This window comes from Acomys russatus, chromosome 21, assembly GCF_903995435.1.
Source record: "Acomys russatus chromosome 21, mAcoRus1.1, whole genome shotgun sequence".
NCBI lineage: Eukaryota > Metazoa > Chordata > Mammalia > Rodentia > Muridae > Acomys > Acomys russatus.
In genome coordinates this window covers 41,385,929-41,407,689 of record NC_067157.1, presented here as the reverse complement: position 1 = coordinate 41,407,689, position 21,761 = coordinate 41,385,929, and the positions used below count along the sequence as shown (strand labels likewise).

The 21,761-nt window shown below is 39.4% G+C and overlaps 1 protein-coding gene across 2 annotated transcripts; it reads left to right on the top strand.

Annotated features, from left to right (window-relative positions):
• Positions 1 to 6,673: 6,673 nt before the first annotated feature.
• Fbxo30 (F-box protein 30) lies at positions 6,674 to 20,522 on the top strand. 2 transcript variants are annotated; one of them, XM_051164571.1, is made up of 3 exons: positions 6,674 to 6,830; positions 14,105 to 16,157; positions 19,706 to 20,522. In XM_051164571.1, exons 2-3 carry the CDS (start codon positions 14,121 to 14,123, stop codon positions 19,907 to 19,909), a joined length of 2,241 nt encoding a protein of 746 aa, XP_051020528.1. In that variant the 5' UTR covers positions 6,674 to 6,830; positions 14,105 to 14,120; the 3' UTR covers positions 19,910 to 20,522. The 2 variants fall into 2 exon arrangements, with proteins under 2 accessions (XP_051020528.1, XP_051020529.1); XM_051164572.1 differs by lacking the exon at positions 6,674 to 6,830 and adding an exon at positions 7,351 to 7,603.
• The last annotated feature ends 1,239 nt before the right edge of the window (positions 20,523 to 21,761 follow it).

The window sequence follows — 21,761 nt, the reverse complement described above, 5'->3', positions numbered from 1 at the left end:
TCAGAACCCCATGTGAAGAAAGCGTCTTGTTTTTCTGTTTCATCATCTAGGATCTATTTGTCCCACTGTCATCACTGGTATCCCTCCCATTTCACAGAACTCCTTGTCCTTGAAATCCCAGAGGCTAGTGGAATGCATTCTGGATCAAGTGCTTTAACCTTTTCATTACCAATGTCTCCTTTAATTTTTTATCCCTTTTCTTCTTTCCATATACGGAGATAGTTAAACTTTTTTTCTGTTGCTGTTTAAAAAAAAGGACAAGCTGACAAGTTGGGGGAATATAGGGAGGTAGGATGGATATGGGAGGTAGGATGGATATGGGAGGAATTGGATGAAGGAATAGGGAATGAATGTATCAAGCTACATTCTATGAAATCCTCAAACAATAAAACTATTAAATACTGAACCTTGAAAGCAATTAAAAATTGTCATCTTGAGAAGATTCAGTTTTATTTAGAAGGAACCATGTTCTTTCACCAATCTCCACATCAAGTATAATAACATTACAAAAGCGGACCTTAAGTAAGGACTTACATAGGCATAAGGTTATTGTTTAGTTTAAATTCTGATTTTCTGTCTAAGTGTTGAATAAACTCTGCTCCCTAATTGTCCCTCTGCTATGTCAATAAAACTGCTTACAGCCGACTGTTGAGCAGGGGAGAGAAGTGGGTGGGACTTACTGCCAGCTGTGGGGGGGGGGCAGAGGGGGGAGTTAGAGAAGGTGTGAGGGAGATGGCAAAAGGAAGCTGAAGAGGAAGGAGCTGGAGCTGAGGAAAGCTACAAAAGTGCACGTACCACTGGATGTTTGCTGGGAGTAAGACAAAACTGCATATTGGGTTAAGAACAGACTTAAACTGCTTAGATTGTGTTATGAAGCCTTGTATTATTATAAAGGAGTCTCAATTATTTGTGTGATAGTCTGGTTAAGAAATAAGCTAAAAGAAACAAACAGTTGCATAAAATAAATTCAGCAGACTTAGGTTGTAATCTACGGAGTTCATGAAGGAAAATATTGTAAACACTGAAAACAGAGGCATTAGCCATCTAGTAGTTACACCTTTGAGCGAAAGGTTCGGTGTAAAAGTGGTACAAAAGCCAAACAGGCAACTAAGTCTTAGCTGTTCTGTTGCAGCCAGTGATTAACATCACAAATTGGAGAGACATGTCATGTCTGCCTTTATAGAATGATGGGGCTAATCATCTCTAAGGTCCAACTTATTTGCTAGAATATTTTTTTTCTTGAAAATCCAGGTCTTTCTGGAAAAAAATGAACATAGAATCACAAGATCTCAGTAACTGATACACAAGAATGACAAAGTTATAATTTGGTTATGTAAAGTCTAAAATGATTTTAAATATATTATTAAAAACTCTAAGGGCTTCTTGGGATTGGGTTTAGCCCAATGGTAAGGTATTTTTCCAGCATGTACATAGCCCTGGGCTTGAATCCCAGAGTGTGTGTGTGTGTGTGTGTGTGTGTGTGTGTGTGTGTGTGTGTGTGTGCATGTATGTGTGTGTATGTGTATCTGTGTGTGTATGTCTGTATGTGTGTGTGCATGCATCACTCCCTTCTCTGTCTGCGTCTCCTTTTCAGAGCTCCCCATCTAAACATTTGTGCCATCTAACTGGACTTATCCAGATGAGTTTATATGACTCTTATGGGGAAGAACTTGTTTTCTCATGAAAACAGCAAAGAAAAAGACCAATGTCCATGCCAGGACTCCAAGGCAGAGATCAGGCTCAAAAGCAGAACCTGCTTTGTGGTCCAAGGCAGCAGGCTGAGGCTGGAAGGTCTTTTGGACACTCTCTGCCCCGCTCATGTTTGAGCCCCAAAGGATGCCTATGACTTTCTTGACTACATCTTCCCTCCATTGGTACATGGAGAGAAGCTAAACTTATCCTAGTGCAGACACGTCTGCTTGTTTTAAACATATGTTTAAAATTGAAAACATTGAAAAAACATTTGTTACTTCATGGAGGAAAGGAAGAAACAGGCACGTTGTTTATGATATTTCTGTATACAGCCTACACTGAGAAGTGGCTAGGACTAGTGGCCAGCTCACTCGACTCTGCATGTTTGAAAGGGGCTTTGGGGCAGATCAGCATCTGAAGAACGCAGCAGGGTATTTAAGTCCTGGCGCATGCCATTACTTCACTGAGTGGCTTGAGCCGGCTTGCTATTGTTTGAAGCAGCACTGGCATACATCCTTCTAAACTTCTGCCAACTAGGGCCTGGCTAAGAAAAACGCACCCACACTGATAAGTGCTCACCTTTGCCTAGCACCGTTTTAAGTTTTAAACTAATCTAACCCTCATAATAACAGAAGTCAAGGTGGAGGGAGAGTACTTTCCTTTCCTATCTAGATAGCAGAGAGTGTACACTATGGAGGATCTACTGCTAAACCCCAAATGATCACACCTAATGGTTTAAAACGACAAACATTATGTAACATATGCTGTGGACCAGGATATGGTTTACTGAGGCCTAAAAAGTCTCCTAGGAGGCTGTAATTCATGGTGCTGTCTAGGGTCAGGGTTTCATCTAAAGCTCAACTGGAAAAAGACTGTCTTCCATGTTCACACAGAGGGCCACTGGCAGCATTCACCTCTTTGGGAAAAAAGTTGAGAGAAAATTCCTCACTGACTTGCCTAGGAGATGCTCTATATTACAGATTACTTAGGCTTCCCAGCATAATAACTTGTTTCTTAAAAGTCACAAGGGGGAACCAATCTAAGTCACAATGTTGTCAATCAAGGGGATACTGACTTTTGACATATCCCATTGATAAGATTACAATGTGTAAATTACAATGCCTACAAATGTCAAGGTGAGATTACACAAATATGTAGCTACTAGGAGGCATGGGTCACAGCAGTCTTAGGGTCTATTATACAGAAGGGAATTTCCCAAGGGACTGAGGGCTAATTAACAAGTTAGCTATTCCCACAGAATATCCGTTTTAGAGGAAAATGACATTCTAATGGTTTAAAAACCAGGGTATTCCTAGAAATAAGTACAAACTTCTATGTTATCTTCTGTATGACTCACTAAAAAGATGTAGCTTTGCTGTGAAGGCTGCTTCCTTCCCACCATGCACACATGGGGTTTTTGAAAATTCAAAAACATCATATGGCCTTCATGTAACTAGCTAGATTTTCAAAATGAGAGACGCATGGGAGAACAGCAAATAAAAGGATACAGAGGGTCCTAGAAATCTACAAGTAGAACAATATGATAGGCAGATTTGGGCCCAGGGGTCCCGCTCAAACTAAGGCACCAGCCAAGGACAATACAGGAGGTAAACTTTAAACCCCTTCCCAGATCTAGCCAATGGTCAGAATATTCTCCACAGTTGAGTGGAGAGTGTGATACGACTTTCTCACGTACTCTGGTGCCTCACATTTGACCATGTCCCCTGGAGGGGGAGACCTGGTGGCACTCAGAGGAAGGACAGCAAGTAGCCAAGAAGAGACTTGATACCCTATGAGAATATATAGGGGGACGTAATCCCCCTCAGGAACAGTCATAGGGGAGGGGAATAATGGGAAAATGGGGGGGGGGGAGGAATGGGAGGATACAAGGGATGGGATAAACATTGAGATGTAACAAGAATAAATTAATAAAAACAAACAAACAAACAAACAAACAAACAAATAACAACAACAAAAACCCCAGAAGTTACAGAGCTACTATTTCCTCTACTGCCAAGTGCAACAGAGGTTGACTAAAACAACTCTGTGTGTTCCTCTGCTGCTAAGAGCGCCCTCTGAGGTCACTTGTTTCACTATGGCATATTTGCCTTTGCTACCACTCCAAAAGAGTACAGTAGGACTGAAAATTGAATTGAGTTCACTTATGGGTTGTTAAAATTGGTTTCTCCTAGTTATTTAATGTATATTAATTTTCTTCTGAATGAAAAAAGAACGACTTTATCATTCCCACCCGAGTCAGAGACAAGAGTACCAGCAAATGCTAGTCATCTGAAATGCAACACTTTGCAGGCTTAATTTGGGGGTCAGATAGGGGCAGAATAATTCATTTATTGAGTGAATATATATTCTGTACGCCAGGCACTGAACTGATGTTTAATCTTATTAACTCAAAACATGAACCATTGAGATACACCTGTTCTTTTTTTACAGCATGGTTTAAGAGGTCTGTGGTGCATATGGACAAAACCTGGATCTTCTATTTCCCAACATTTCAGGTGGATTCAAATTCCTTCTATTACTTATTTAAACTACAGGGTTGCCTTGTGGCTATAAAATTAGTCCTTGAGAGGTTTCTTCTAAATTGCAATTTGATGCTATCGTACTTGAAATGAATATGTATTGGAAATATAATTACAGCTGTTAAATATTAGATACAGGGTGTTAGGTGATTCAAACTGGCCTGTGAAGAAAGGCATGTCCTACCACAGTCGCCGTTGGTAATTCCGATTGTCTCGTGGCTTCACAGCTGCAGATCTGCCCTTATCCACTCACACTTGTCTCAGGCCAATGATGCTTTCCTTAATTAGCAAATGACTTAAGCTTTAGTCTCGACTTTTCAATTGCTTTGGCCCTAGGCTACCCAAATACAGTCTGGTGGTCCAGCTGGGCAAGAAAACCTGTTCAAACTTCGGTGCTTTTAGCCTTGACACTGAACAAATGGAAGAACAATTTGTCAGAATTTGTTTGGCCAACTCAACTTCCTCTGGAAAAAAATCTCACCCTCTTATAATCCAGGCTGTGGACAGGCTTTATGGCTGTGGTCTTATTTTAGGTAGGTTTTGTGTATGTCGAACATACACAAAAAGGGTCAACCTCAGGTGCCATTCTTCAGGGCCGATTACTGAGGCTAGAGGGGGCTGCATCTCCAGCCCTGGGCATTTAACCCTCATACCACCACTACACCTGGCTTCCTACATAGGCGCTGGGGATGAAACACAGGTCTTCCTGCTTGCTCAGCAAAAACTTCACCAACTGAGTTACTGTCCCTGTCCCCTAGATTTTTATCATTTTTGTCGAATGACACCATGAGATTGACCTGGGGGGTGGGGTGGGATCTGTACTTTTCCTAGGTTGATGTGAGTGTAACTTAAGGGGGGGGGGTGGCTCTCTTTAAGGACAGTAGATAGGTCAAACCTGCTACTGACTATTTATTTGTTTATTGTTTTAAATTGCCAGAGTACCGGTTGCTCTCCTGTGGTGCTAAGCCACATAAATGGTAGCTTTGCTCCCCAAGTCTACACCAAATTCCACATATACTTCTGAGGACATATTTGAAGATATTTAATTCCTGGTAGTCTCTGGTTACTACTTATGGAAGGGTATGGGTCTCTGGCTTGTACTGACTCCCACTCAGCTTGAGGTGGGAGAAGGTGACTTAGTGTTACCTAGATGATTTTGAAAAGCAGAAAGCGCCGAAGTAAATCAATACAGTCATTTAATCATGGCATGGTGAAGTTGCAGAGAGCCTTTGAAATTACCTGCTGCTGCCCCCTTATTTTGGAGAAGGGATGTGATGGAAGGAAGCGTGCCCCAAACATGACCAAGGCAGTAGAAGCAAGTCTTGCACCATTTCTGTCTGCTTCACTTTTCTCTTTGGGCTGAAGACATGCGCCTGCCTCCTACAGTCAAGTCAGACGAAAACAAAACAAAAACAAAACTCAAACCAACCAACCAAAACCGGAGTAATACACAATTTCCTATGTACCCCACACATAGTACTCAATATTTCAAAAATCTAAATTTCTTCATTAAAACAAAACAAGCAAAAGCCAGAACTTTACACTGAACTGAGTCTATGTTCTGCAGGTTTTTGGAGTGGTGTTATTTGAATGAGCTGGTCTCTAAGGTGAAAAAGTCTTGAGAGTCAGACCCTTCAGGATGGTGAATCCAGTGAGCAAAAGGTAGAGGTGGGGGTGGGGGATAGTAAAATTGCAGTCACCAGAGGGGCCACACAATGGGGCTTTCTCACTTCTTCCCCGCCCCACCGCCAGCCAGGGCCACATTTCCTTCCAGATGGTTTGAGGCCAGGTGGGCGTCGGTGACATCACCGTCCCTCACCCGGGCCTGGCAGTAGTAACGGGGACGCCTACGTGCACTGTGTGTGTAGCACGGGTGAGCACGCTTTCGTTCGAAGGTGTTTCCCAGAAGCCGCGCTGCGCCCTCTGGAGGCCGCGTGGGTCGCCCACGGAAGCCGCCCTCCGCGGGCTGACAGGCAGCAGAGCCCTTACAAGGGGAAACGGGTCACAGCACCGAGCGGTCACCGAGTCACAGGGCTCGGGCACGTGAGGTGCTGGCAATTACCACAGACAACAGGAGCTGACCTATTTCCTGCGAGTGCGAGCTGCGGGCGAGCGAGCGGGCGGGTCGCGCTCCTCGGGCCTGCGTCTCCCACAGTGCCTGTTACAGGGGCTCTGGGATTCCTTCCACAAAATTCAAAGGTTCGACGGCCGAACCGGGGCTGGGAGCACAGTGGGAGCCTTGCGGGAGCACCTCAGGGACAGACCGGGACGCACCCCACAGGGCGTCCCACTGGAGCACTCCCCGCACGGCCTCGCCAGGTCGCCGCCCGCGGCAGAGGGCGGCGTGCGCGTCCCCGCCGGCCGTGCGCGCGCGCGCCCGCTCGCCCGCCTGCCTGCCGGGCCGGGAAGGGGGCGGGGCGGGGCGGGGCGCGCGAAGAGGGCGGTGGCGGTTGGAGGCCGAGGAGAAAAGGCGGCTGTCCGGCTGGGGCAGAGACGCTGAGCAGTCGGACGGGCCGGGCTCGGTGCGCGGTTCGGTGCAGGGGACGGTGCGGGAGCTGCGGGGCGCGACGGCCAGGGCAGCCGGGGCCGCGCGGGCCGGTGAGTATGGCGAGGCCGCGGGGAGGCTGGCGCGGGGACGCGGGCGGCGGGGCTGCGGCCGGGGCGGCGCGGGCCGAGGGGGCGGCGGGCCCGGCGGAGTCGGCGCAGCTCGGCGACTCGTGTCATGCTCGCTCGGGACGCAGGACCGCGCCGGGCCGCCTGTATGGCCCGCCCTGGAGGCGCCCAGCAAATGGCGCCCTGAGCCCCCGGGGGGCGCCGACCCCGATGAGCCCACCCTCTCACCGTGTGCGCGGGGGAGCCCCGTGGACCCCCGGAAAGCGCGGCTCGCACGGTCGGCCTCCTAGGAACTTGTTGGGAGGTGTGGGCGCAAACGGGTTAAAGGACTGCGAGGCATCTCCAACTGTCTCGGCGGGATGGGCGAAGTTGGTAACTTTTCCATTCATGGAAGTGAGAGGCGCGGAGGCTTAGCCTTGGCCCCTGTTAAAGGGAGATGTGGGGAATCACCCCCAAATTAGTGGGGTCCAGCTCGTGGAGTCCCAGATTGGAAGTCCACGCACGGTGGATTCATCAAAGCCACCCGATGGCGGCCTCTGTCCTGCTCCCCTCTCCCTCTGTTGAGCCCTGTGGTAAATCCCGGATAAAAGATACTTGGGAAGGAATTGACCTTTTCTTCCATGATTGCTTTGTTGACTGTGATCCAAGATGAAGTTATTTTGGAGCATTCTGGTACCAGTGAGGGTTAACGTTTTTAAAAACGAAGTCTCAAAAAAGTTTTGGATGTTTCATTTGCTTCCTACTAAATTTCAGACATAGTAAGTTACATTTACATAAAGTTTTCCTAAACAACCTCATGTTGACTGGCAAAAAGAAAGAATAGCATGAAGTATTCCTGTTTGAGTTTTCTAAAGCATGTATTCCCGATACGGTTTCGTTGAATCACTGTTCTTTATGCTTAGTCACTGTTTCTTGCTGTAGAACTTTAGTTGGGGACATGATGTTTTGCAAGCCTCTTAGATGGCTAGTTTGTACCTGATACTTAACATAGTGACATACACTTTGAGAGAGAGTGTGTGTGTGTGATTCTAGAAAAAGTAGGTGTTTTATGAACAGATTAAGAAACTGAAGTTTGCCTGTATATGCCATTTGTTTAATTTTAATCCAGTGAATCTGAATGTTTTAGGTTTGGGTTGGGGGGTATATTTTTTTGTTTTAAAATATAAAATACTTGAATAAAATATACTTTAAAAAGTAATAGTGTATAAAAATAGTTGCTATCCCTTCTTGTATGGTTGGAAAGGTCCTTTAAGGTCACCCAAACAGGCTTTAGTTAATGTGTTTACTATTTGATATAGCATGCTTCTAAAATGTGACTGTTGGATAATCTTTTAAATAAGTTTCTAAGACTGCTGCTTATTTTTATAAAAGGAATTATTCTTACAGACTTTTTTGGAGAGCCATTGTATTTACACATTGAATGATATAAAAATGTAAGTTAAAAAGACTGAGTAAATATTATTAAATTTCATATTAATTGTGATGAGATAGGTAAGATTCGACTTGAAGTAGTTGCTTATTTATTGTGCATACTAATAGGAAAGTGTTGCACCTGAGTATACCTCAATTAAAACCTAGTTTTTTTTTTTAATCAGAAAGGTGTCTCTTTTTCTAAGAATGGTTAATGTTAGCACTGGGTAGAGTAGTTCCTCATATGACTGCGTTTAGTAAGCTCTATAAATTTAAGTAACATTTAGAAGTAGTTGTATCTAAGTGTAAATGAGTACAGCCACTTGGAGGTAACTATGTTTATATGCTATTGGACACAAAAATAACTGTACTCAACCTTTCAGAAGGTCTGAAATGTTTTCAAAGTAGAATAATTGCCTCAAGGTCAAAAGCTGCGGCTCCACAGATCCCACTCCCTCTTGCCATCTTAGACTGGGTCCTGCCACTTAGGTAGACCCATTTGTACTTGTGTATTAATTTAGATAGGTTCTTGCCTAAACGTTTTAATTTCTGACCTAAGTCTATGATTGTTTCATTTGTTTAGTGGAGAAAATTATGAGTAGTTTGAATTTTAAAATTCTCAACCATGACAAGGCTTAAAAATGACAGATACATGTTTTGATTATATTACATCTGGAGGAGTAAGAACATGAAAGTAAATTTCCATATCATTAGTTCGTTTTTCTATAAAGCCAGAAGCAAAGTTTCCTAAGAGAGAGAGTATAACTATTTAGCTATTTGCCCTGGTTACCCTCAGCTGTCAACTTGACAAAACCTTGAGTCCTCTTGAGAGAAGAAGCCACGGTTGAGGAATCACTAGATCACTCTGGCCTGCAGGAATGTCAGTGCTGGATTCCCTTTATTATCAGTTGATGGAGGAGGTCTCAGGGCACTGTGGGCAGAACCATTCCTAGGTCTGGACTATGTACAAGAAAACCAGCTGAGTATCAGACAGTGAGCAAGCCAAAAAGCAGCATTCTGTCATGGTTTCTGCTTGAATTTCTACCCTGACTTCCCAGGATAAACTGACCTGGAAGTGTTAGCTGAAAAAAAGTTTTCCTCCCTGTAGTTACTTTTGATCAATGTATTTTGTGTGTTACCACACAGTATAATGAATGTAGAACATTATTGGGTTGTTGTCACTATGTGCTTTGAGTTGGGAATTTAGTGGCAAATGTATTTTCATCGTGTTACTGTGCTCAATACAGAACCCAAGCCCTTGCATCTGCTAGGTAAGTGCTCTATTCTGAGCTCTGTATCTGGCCACTGCTGCGCTTTACAAACAGATAAATGACTGAGGTCTAGATTTGTTATCCTCAAGACTAAATGCACCCATTTGACACTGGGTCATCAGGTGTTTCAATTTACTGCGCAGTACTTGTTGATTTTTGTTAATAGATTTCCTTATCCTAATTAATTAAACAAGACTGGGTCTACATCAGCCTTACATTAGAACATGTTTAGTAGAATTCTGTTTCCTCTAATAACAAAAATATAATACTAAGCAACAAGGTAGGCTGATGCAACTTCATATTTTGAGCTGGTTTTTCATGGTGCCCTCTTGAGGAACCTCTTCATGTACAGACAGCAACCATTGTCTTTCTTTTTAACCCTAGCACTTCTTTATATATTCATTTTTCTAATTTTTTAAAAGGTCAAAATTGAAGTTCCCTTTTGATTTACCTTTCCCATCATTTGATTTTATTAAAAGTTAGGTTTCAATCTTCATATAAGATGTCTGGGACATAGTAGCTGAGTGCTTAGTAAGTATTTGACCACCATTAGCTCTGTATGGCTGACTGAGGTATGTATTTTGTTTGAAACTAATTTTCTAATAATAGATCTGTAAGCTTTTATCATGTCACGGTATATTTTCCATGAAATCAAGAATACCTGTTTGGGAATATATTTTCTTGAATTATTATTTTATTCATGCATTTATACAAGTCAATATCAAACAAGCACAATTGTGAATTCAGGAAACATAATGTACGAGACAGAGGTACTTTTGGTGTTCCTGGAGAGTATAGTTTTCCTATAAAGCTGGTTCTGAGAAAGAGCGGTAGCTTATTTCAGTTGTCTAGCACTGCGATGGAGAGTGCAGCACATAGTAAGCATGAGCCTCACGCCTTGCCTTGGCTTCTGGGGGAGGGCCACAGGCTGAGACTGGAGCTGAGACATGTGGCTTTGAAGAGGGAGAGGTGTGTGTATCTGTGTGTGTGTCTTAGAAACAGATAGACATTAGAAATAGCCATAAATTGTACTAAACAACTTTTCTTAGCATATTTAAAATTGTGCTAGTTTACAATCATATTGTCCCTTTATATATTTTAGTGAGTTTTGAGAAATATTGAGGGTACTGTCTCTGTGCCTTAAATGACACACTCTTTGTTTCATTGTGTGTAAAAATGCCATGTCTTAAAACTATTTTTAAGGGTTGCTCATCAGCTATAGAGTATGAGCTGGCAACTAATTTCTGTTAGAGAAAACTAAAACTATTGTGTCCATTATTTACAAATAATTTTTAGTCTCATGAAAGTTTTTCAGTAATTCTTTTAAGTATAGCTTAATAGAAATTGATTTTGGCATGTTTAAAAACACCATTGAGTTTAATGGAGCTCATCTTGAACTAAAAGCCATAATTTTACCTAGGCCTGCAATGCCACTGTTCAACTGATAAATTAAGGATTGAAGTTTTAAAGCCTATCCACAGGATTCATGAACAATCTAAATACCTTATGAAGGCATTTAACATATTAAAATAATGATTTTAATTAGAAAGAGAGTGGATCTGGAAGAGTTTTAAAGTTTGAAGCAAGTCTCTCTCCCCAGAAAGGCTATCTTTTTTTTTTTTTTCTTTGTGTATTTAATTATAAAGTGGACTTGTCCTAGATTCATACTTTGTATAGAGACGTTGAGAATGATTAAATTCATACTGTTTCGTATGTTCATACTTAAAACATGTGGTCAAAGCAAAGTAATGTGATCTAATAATTATAAAGAGCTAAAAGATTTTTACTCATAGTGTGGTGGTAGAATAAACTACAAGCAAAATTGTGTAATTGTCATTTCTCAAATAACATCTTAAAATTGAATCACCCGTTGGTAAAGAACTACGTTAAGTTCCTAAATTGCTATAAGTAAGCATGTCTGCTGTTCCACATAAATATTGATGAGAGGTACATTAAGTCCCCACTCTGTCACTTAACTAGATAGATGACTTTGGGTAAGTCACTCACTACTTCCGAACACTGTTTGTCTCTGAGTCGTAAGAAACTGACTTGGTATAGGTTAAGAGGGTAAAATAGGCATACAACTGATATTACCCATTTTCTAAGTCTACTCTAAAAAGTAGTAAAGCACTATAGACTGTTGATATGGATGCATTTTTAAACATTTTTATTTTATTTTACTTTTATTGTGGAAGAGGCTACTTATTTTGAAACTCAAGAGCCTCTACATCTATCTATGCAAGTTGATACTGTTTTTGTTTGTGAGTCAGAACTACAGTGGTTATCATTTTAAACCTTTGAATTAAGTAATAATATATGCTTTGCCTGATGGTGTCTCTGGCACGTCAAGTTCTGAAATCAGTGGGCACTGTTGAAAGGGTGCTTGTTTTTAGGTTTCTCTCTTAACAACAGTCAAGCGTAACCTCTAACATGTGAGATGAACTCAGCTTTGTTGCAAAAATAAGCTCCAGCTGTTTTCACAATCTAATCCTTCAGTAAGAGTTGTCTTGATTCTTATTAAGCACTTTTAATTGCTTTAATTATAAATATTTGCCACAATTAGTCAATCATTTCCTCTCTTCTGGTTCTTTTAGTACAACTAGTTTAAATTTAGAGTAAATATTTGCTTATGGAATTTGTGAGAAAATAACATTTAAAAGTATTTAACCCATTCTGTTATTTTTAAGCACAATTTAAACATAATTTGGTGTTGACTGTATACTTTTTTCCATGGCGTCGTTGAATATCATATTATCAAGAACATCCCACTCATGACTTTTCTACTACTAAAGAAGAGCTCTCTTAACAACAGCTTGGTTCTTACTATGCTTGCTTGAGGAATGCGTGTTAGTCTTTAACCAGAGAAAAGTTGTAATGATTTGTGGAGTGATTACTCATTGAAACTAACCTAGAATTTATTGAAATAAATGCAAGAGATTTAGCTGCCATATGCACTTATTGAAGAAAATAGGCTATGAATTTTTCATTTAGAATATTATGTCCTGCAATGTAGTTTAGTTTGGAAGCCATTGAGTTGCATTGCCTCTGCGATCTACAGGTGGAAATACATAATAGCTGCAGAGATCTACGGTTTAGATCTTTAGACAGTATGTACAGATGAGTTTTCACCCTATAGATGGCAAATGAAAGTTGGAAAAACCTGGCATACCCAGGAAGAATACATGGTGTAAACAAGAAATGACATGAAATCCTGAAGAAAACTAATATTTAAGAAAAGATATCCTTGAGGGGTAGACGGGAAATTGGTTAAGTGTGACAACATGGAAGTGAGGAAGGATTTCACAGTCCGAGAGGAGGACTTAGTCACTCTAATGATACGGCAAAGGTGATGAAGCAAAGAATGAAAAGAGCCCTTTTGATAATACCTGTAAAAGACAGGTATTGTTTAATTTCTACCACTAATAGAAATGAAGAGAGCAGTTGAAGATTTTAGAAAGAAAGGTGCATTGAATAAGCTCAGTTAAATTTTTGGTATAAACTTTGCTTGAGGAAATGTTAATCAGTTTTAAGATGAGATATATCCTTAATCCCTCTTATTGTGTCAGATAGTGTTTCTCTACCCTTAAAATTATCAACGACTTTCGCTTACTAAAAGAATGAGTTCCATAGACTAGCACATAACACTCATGATTGGCCCAATTCCCTTTGGCCTCATTTCCCATAACTTTCTTACATTTCACCACAACCCATTGGTATTAGGAAGAATGAACATGTTTTGTCATTTCATATGCTGTTACTTCAAAAATGAATGTATCTTTCTTTCTAGTTTACCGTGCCTGGCCCATTCCTATGCGAATTATCTTCTCTGTTCTACCATTTTCCTTCTGTTGTATTGATCATATAATATGATCTGGTTTTGTTTTTGATGTTCCTTGTGTTTGCTTTAAGAGGAGGTACCAGTTTACTAATCTATATATTGCCAGAGGGAACACCATTCCCTGTACCTAGTAATAAGCAACAAATTCACACTTAATAAAGTGGGTGAGAGCTGGCCCTCTGGTAAGGACAGAAGCTGCAGAGCTTGAGCTAAAGCTTTTATTTTCCTGATAAAGTTCCTGTAAATTTTAGTTAAGCTTTTGATAATTTGTAGACTTTATTATGAATGTGTCAGAGATCAGTAGATAAAGTAGGTAAACATGAATTCATTATATGATTAGAGGGAGTAAAGAACTAATAAAAATTTGACTAAATGTCATAATGAAATGCAGACTATTCTCAGCAACATGATGAAAGTCTGCAATCAGGCCATGTCAGAATTGGGCTAATTGAAATTTAAAAGCTAAAATCTATAGTAGTCTCTGAAATTTAGGAGGTAACACTTATATTAGAATTAATTTAGTGTACATTACTATATTTTGAGTATTCTAAGTGTATAAGTTCCTTTAAGATGTATTAATCATGTCACATTAACTAAATCAATGTACGTACTTTATATGTTTAATTCTCAAAAATGTATATTTATCAAATATATCAGTGGTTTGATTTATTATACAGTTTTGAAAAAAATCCATCTGTTTTTTAGTCTAATGTCTTTACCTTTTTCTATTTCAAAACTAGAGCTGGACTGTCCATTATGGAAGAAGAGGTACAGCAGCACTCGCACTGTGTGAATTGTGTCAGTAGAAGGTGTATGACCAGACCAGAGCCTGGGGTTTCCTGTGATTTGATTGGTTGTCCATTGGTTTGTGGAGCAGTTTTCCATTCTTGTAAAGTTGATGAGCATCGACTCTTGTGTCCCTTTGAACGAGTACCTTGTTTAAATAGTAACTTTGGATGTCCATTTACCCTGGCACGAAATAAGGTTGCGGAACATCTAGAAACGTGTCCTGCAAGTGTGGTGTGCTGTACTATGGAGTGGAACCGATGGCCAGTTAGTTACTCAGACCGGAAATCATACGAAAATCTAAGCAGAGATGTTGATGAAGTGGCGCAATTAGATATGGCTTTGGCTCTTCAAGATCAAAGAATGCTTTTGGAATCTCTCAAAGTATCCACCATGATGTCAAAAACAGCTGATAAAATCCCTGCACCTAGAGAACAAATCTCAGTGAAATCAAGTGTTCAGGAAATGCCGCATACTAATGGGTTGGTATCTGTCGATGAAGAGTCATATGGTGCACTTTATCAAGCTACTGTAGAAACAACTCGAAGTTTGGCCGCTGCTTTAGATATCCTGAATTCTGCCACAAGAGACATTGGCATGTTAAATACAAGTATTCCTGCTACCACAAATGAAATGGATGAGGAGGAGAGTAACAGAGAAAGCTTCCCAGACAGAAACTTAAAAGACCAGGACCACCTTCATGAAGATGAGATAGGGGCAGTAGGTGGAGTTGACTATAATGGCACAAGTCAGAATGCGCAGGCTGAACAGAATGGTTCAAGTGATTTATTATGCGACTTAAATACAAGTGCTTGTGGTACTTCTGCTCTTTGTAATGGCTTTCCTCTGGAAAGTGTGTGTACACAGGTCAAAGAGCATGATCAGACTTCTCATGGTGATTCCATAGAAAGGAACATAACAAATGGAGAATGTGCAGCAGCAGATGGTACTTCAGAACCTTCCAGTTCACTTTTACTAGCAGCACAGCTTAGGGAAATAAGTCCTTTTAATACTTTGCCAGATAGCACATTTCAGCATACCCTCACACCAGATGAAAATGAGGAGGGCTTGTGTTGGAGAAAGGTGGACTTAGGGGACTTGAAGGATCTTGATGGCTCACCTTTCAGTCATGCTCCTTCATTCAAATTTCTTCCTAATTCGTGGTATATTCCAAAGGAAGACAAAGCAGTCGATACATCAGATTTGGAAATTGCAGAAGATCCCATGGGCCTCCAAGGAATAGATCTGATTACAGCAGCACTGCTATTTTGTCTGGGAGATTCTCCAGGTGGAAGGGGTATATCTGATAGCCGCATGGTTGATGTTTATCACATTGACTTTGGGACACAGACTTTCTCACTTCCATCTGCAATATTAGCTACAAATACAATGGTTGGAGAAATAGCTTCAGCTTCAGCTTGTGATCATGCCAATCCACAGCTTTCAAATCCAAGCCCTTTTCAGACCCTTGGGCTGGATTTAGTTTTGGAATGTGTTGCTAGGTACCAGCCTAAGCAGCGTTCAATGTTTACCTTTGTATGTGGACAGTTATTTAGAAGAAAAGAATTTTCTTCCCATTTTAAGAACGTGCATGGTGACATTCATGCTGGGCTCAATGGATGGATGGAACAGAGATGTCCTTTAGCTTATTATGGTTGTTCCTATTCTCAGCGTAGATTTTGCCCATCAACACAAGGAGCAAAGGTTATACATGACCGCCATTTAAGGTCATTTGGAGTTCAGCCATGTATATCTACAGTTCTAGAAGAGCCTTCCAGAAACTGTGTGTTGGGATTACGTAGTGACCATCTAAGTAGTCTCCCTTTTGAGGTACTACAGCATATTGCAGCCTTTCTTGATGGCTTCAGCTTATGCCAGCTTGCATGTGTATCCAGGCTAATGAGGGATGTGTGTGGCAGCCTTCTTCAATCTCGTGGAATGGTGATATTGCAGTGGGGGAAAAAGAAGTATCCAGAAGGAAATTCATCATGGCAGATAAAAGAAAAGGTTAGTTTAATTTTTTAACTTATCAACCTCTTTCTTAACATAAAGTAGGCACTTATTAAAATGTTATATCTAATGACTTTCGGACACAGTGACCACATCCTACACTGTGTTAAGTCAATATAATAACATTTTAAAAGTGATAATAAAAGACTAAATTCTGTCAACTTCTTAGTCACAATCACTGGTATATCATAGATTTCTTGGATCTAAATTCTGTTCTAATGTTTCTGTGTCTTCAGATGACCAGTTTTCCTTCAATTCTGCTCTCACACACATCTTTTAATTTGGGCTGAAACACTTTCATTATAAGACAGTTGAGGACTCTAGGAGAGGATTTCCTTTGGCCTTCAATTGTCTCCATTAGTAATAGTGTCTTTTTCGGGATGAGGGGGAAAAGTAACTGTATGTTACTACAGTCATCCTAATAGGTGGCCAGCAAACCACTTGGGTGATAGCCTTAATGGGCGGGTGAGGCTGAAGTGAGATGGACAGGTTAGAGGGTTTGTAACTCTATTAGACTTCCTGCAAAGGGGATGCATGTTGTTTAGAAAATTGAGAAGGTAATTTGGTACTTTTGCCTGGCTTCTTCTGTTTGAGGCACTCCGACATCACAGGTGTTGTAACTAAAGGCCCACAATGTAAATCTGTATGTAACAACTCGCACAGCATTCAGATCCATGGAAGTTTATCTTGATCCTTAGATTTTTGTCTTTTACTTACTGCTTTCAAAGTCTTTTTTTTTTTTAATTGGTTTCTACTTCTTTGTTTTCATGAGACTCAACAATTTTTTTTTTCCCCCAAACAGGGAATTCTGGTGACAGAGTTTCTTCAGCTAGGTATATTTGAGTATTTTGATTTTTCTAGATGATTGGATATGTCTCTGTCCTTTGGAATAAGACATTGTAATTGCCTTTGCCCTTAGTCATTTATATATGCCCTTAGTATTTATATATGGAACGAAATATTTCCTGGGAAATTTCTACAGAGACCCAGTCTTGAAATTAAATTGCTATCGTTTATACAGATTCAATATCAGTATGCTCCTGTTTTTCTCTGCTGAGTCTAAACCACAGTATTCAGATATCTCCTGAGCGTCTGTGCTTGATGCTTCCACAGCTTCCTCACACTTAACATGTCCAGCTTACTCTGCCCCGCTACCCACTTAATCTCAAGAAGCAGCGTTTTTGTTTACTGAACTGCCTAAACCAGGGATTTGGTAGTTAGGGTTGACTCTCCTGTCCCAAATTGTAGTTGATTGGTCCTTTTCATACCTCTTAGGAGTGCCTCACCATCTCCCCTTTGTTTCTGGATTACTAACATAGCTTCCCTTCCAGGTTCTACTTCCAGTTGGGTTCTTCTCCAACATATTTTCTCTATAAAAGTTGCAATTATATATATTTAAGTATATTTATTATAGTTGATGTAGTGCTTAAGACTTAGTATTTACCCACTGATCAGGGATAGAAACAGGCCTCTTAAAGAAACATTTAAAATGTGTCATAATTGTAGCCTTACCTCCTCAGTTTCCTCCTTTGACTTCATATGTTAGCTACATTGACTTACAGTTTTGATGTTTATTTCTTGCTTTTGGATATGTTTCCCTAATATTCACACTTAAGTACTTGCAATGTGCTATATACTAGGCATTTTTACATTATTTTCATTAACCTGTTACTGCCTCTACTTTACAGAAGAAACAGTAACTTGTCAAATATTCATTTATTGTGGTACTGGGGCTTGAGCCTAGGGGTTCTTGTGTGCTATACAAATACTTAGCTGATTCCCAGCCCTTTTTTCCTCTTGACCGTAATGGACAGTTGTGCCAAATTAACAAGGCTGGCTTTGAATTTACTCAGTAGTCTAGACAGGACTTGAATTTGTAATCCTCCTTCCTGCCTTATCCCCTGGGTAGCTGAGATTACAGGCCTGTGCCAACAGGCTTGGCAACAGTGATGGTTGCTCTTGTCAGCTGAAAAATTCTATTGTCACAGAGTATTAAGGCATCTGGCTATGTTGGAAACCATTATTACCCTCCTTCCTTGAGAAATTGTCGGGAGTCTGCCCTCACTGCAGTACTGCTACTTTGCAGAGTATCTGTTGCTTACCATGTGGAGCTGGCCTTTTGTCTTTATTGCTTTCCCGTCATATAGATTAAACCGAATGCTGATACAAATTGTTTAGGGAAAAAATGTACTGAACATGCATAAACTTTCCTTGTCTATTGTTTATATCCCCCTAAACAATGTATTGTAAGTCCATAACACTTTACATTGTATTATATATTATAAGTAACCTAGAGATGGTTTAAAGTTTATGCGAGAAAGTGGATATACCATTTTATGTAAGGTACTTGAGCATCACAGATTTTTGGTGTTTGTGAGGGTCTCAGAACCAAATCCATGGATACCAAAGGAGTATATTCAGTGTTCTTTAATTAATTAGACATTTGGCTATACTAAGATGCTTCAGCTACTTCTGCTTCAAGCATCCTTTTCATGTGCTTCTCCCCCACTCTCCATTCATGATTATCACTTACATTCAGAAGTGTTATGTGTAAAAGTGGGGCAAGGCACAGCATTGTTGGGCCAATAAGATTTTACAGAAGTAGTGCTTAAAATAGGATTTTACTGTTTTTAAACAAGGCCTTGCTATGTAGCCCTGTCTGGTGATCCTGTTTTCTTAGCCTCCTGAGTTGCAAGGGTGAGAGTATGAGCTTCCATGACTATCTTTACCCAAACTCTTTGAGTGGAGAGATTCAGTAACATTTTGACCCAATTGAAGTACATATTATGTTTTTATTATTTTTGGGTACTGTTGTTGCTGGTACATAGTGAAAAGATAAGCTAATTTACTACACAATAGTTTAGAACAGCGGTTCTCAACCTTCCTAATGCTGTAATCCTTTAATATAGTTCCTCATGTTGTGGTGACCCCAACCATAAGATTGTTTTTGTTGCTACTCCATAACAGTAATTTTGCTACTATTATGAATCATAATGTAAATGTCTGTGTTTTGGATGGTCTTAGGTAGTAATCCCTGTGAAAAGGTGGTTTGCTCCACACAGGGGTTGCCACCCACAGGTTGAGACCCAAAAGTATTTTTAGTCTTCCTTATGGAGTAAAAGGAATGGAAGAAAAACCTGGAGAGGAAAAGAAAGATACTTGGATCATCACCATCTTTAGATTCTAAGTAGTTATATACAGCCAGTTGGATAGCAAACATAATAGTGTGCAGTACATGATATTTTAGGAAGTGGCTGTGAATTGATAAATGATGATTTAAAAAAAAATACTCTGTATGTCAGGCTTGGTGTTATTTTTGATGTTGATTTTTATTCTTTTGGTTGAACTAATAAGAGTCATTTTATAAATGTTTGAAAAGCATGAATAATATTGGATTTCCTCTTAATTCTTAGATATTTGAAATGTACGTTATGTTTTATGTTTTTCTAGTAATAGAAAACTATATGCAGCTAGAACAGACCAAAAAGGACATTCTGATTTTCTGTATATTGGATTATTTAATCTGAAGTAGAATTTTCTCCTAGGTATGGCGATTCAGTACTGCATTTTGCTCTGTTAATGAATGGAAATTTGCTGACATCCTAAGCATGGCTGATCACTTGAAGAAATGCAGTTACAATATTATAGAGAAGCGGGAGGAAGCAATCCCATTGCCGTGTATGTGTGTAACCCGAGAGCTTACTAAAGAAGGACGTTCCCTGCGCTCAGTTTTAAAACCTGTACTTTAGAACTGTGACTCTACTTGCACATACATGCAAGCACCTGGTATGAGTTCTTTGTAGTATGTGACACATATTAATGTATTAAAGATTACAACTAGCTAAATTTATCGTCACTATGTATATACTGTTTTGGAGTGACATATATTTTTATAATGTACTATTAGTTGGAAAAAATGCCTTAATATTTGAAATGTGTGAAATTGTTGGAACTTGCTAGACAGGGTGATCTAATCTTTATCTGCATAATTATCAAAATAAGTATTTTTAATGGTGTGCACATTTAAGTTCTGAAATTTTTTGCTTATCAAACTAAAAAGAATCTTGACCAAAAAATTAATTCTTTGTTTTCTGTGGGTCAAAGCCCCATGTTATCAAAGAGCAAAACTTTGATTCAAATTTTTGCTGCATAGATTTTTCACTTAACACTTTCAGTTGTGTAAACACTGCCATAAGTTGCTACCAAGGTTTTCTGGTACTTTTGTAATTATTGCTCACAGGTGATTCCCAGTACTTACACAAAGGCACAGTAATGACTTCATGCTTTTAAAACAACTCACAAAGATGTCTTTATCTTCTGTTCTTACAACTCATGCAAAAAACAATCATATGCAGTTTTTTTTTCATTAAATACTGTATCTGAAGAGTCGTGGCACAATGTATTATATGACAGATTAATGTAAAAACAAAGCAAGCCTGTGAATTTAACTTGAAAATTTTCATGGTGTTTTATATTTTCTAGATATCTAATGTTTGAAAAGAAAAATACCTCACTTATAAGTTTGAGTTTGGCATATTGTTTGAATAAACTTCAAATATTAAGAATACAAAGGGTTTGACTTTTTGAGGGGACTTTAAAATGTTCGGCTTTTGATGTTTGTAAAAATATACTGGCATTGTTTTAAGACATTTAAAAATGTGAAATTTCAAAGTCTTTGTAAAGTAACATCAAGCATATACCTGTCTTGGTTGATAATCTTTCTGAAACATTTCCACAGTTAGGTTTCACATATTTCTCTGTCAGAAAGTTAAGAGTTCTGTCTTTGTAAAGATCAAATATGGTAATGAAAAGGTCAACACACCTAGTTTTGAAATTAATTTATACCATATCCATGCAATGCTTATTTTAAAGAAATGAACATATATACATTACAATATTTAGAAGTAAATTTCAAAGACAGGGACTTAAGTGATTTGTTCAGATAAATTCTGATATTGATAAGCTGACATGGTTATTAATGTGAAAGCCCAAGTGTGCCTTCTTTTACAGTGTTTTGTGAGTACTTGGTAGTTAGTGTTCATATATGGTAGTCAGACTGGGAACAGTTGTTCCTTGGGCATTAGAGATGAATTCTCTATTTGAGGCTTTCTTTTTCTTTTTCTTTTTCTTTTTTTTGGCAAGAGTGTTGCAGTAAAGATGAATCGTTAGCTTTGCCTTACCTGTCATTTAACTTAGAATTCATAATTTCGGTGCTTAAGTTTCTTTTCCAACTATGAGGCTGAATTGCATTAAAAAAAAAAAAAAACAAACAAAAAAGCCTTTTGTTTTTTTAAAAGGTAGAAATAGGAATCAAATACGACAGAATATAACTTTAAAAAAATTTTTTTTTCCTGTAGGATGTGTCTTTAGTTAGGTAACACAAGCATTAACCTTTTGTTTTATGTTTGTAAATTTAAAAATTCATGGTTTGTAAACTTAAATTTATTTCCACACTGAGATATTTAACATTTTTTCTCATTTTCAACTGAATGAGCTGGATATTTTAATAACAGTGTGTGTACATAAAACTATTTCTATCTACCTTTTAATTTTGTTCAAATAAATATTTCTAGACCTTATTCTGGGTCAAAAACAATAATC

What these genes read in the sequence shown, in the direction of transcription:
- Fbxo30 (XM_051164571.1), top strand. Translation starts at nt 14,121, where the DNA reads ATGGAAGAAGAGGTACAGCAGCACTCGCACTGTGTGAATTGTGTCAGT. An exon ending in CATGGCAGATAAAAGAAAAG is followed by an intron (nt 16,158 to 19,705) that starts GTTAGTTTAATT and finishes ATTTTCTCCTAG; the next exon opens with GTATGGCGATTCAGTACTGC.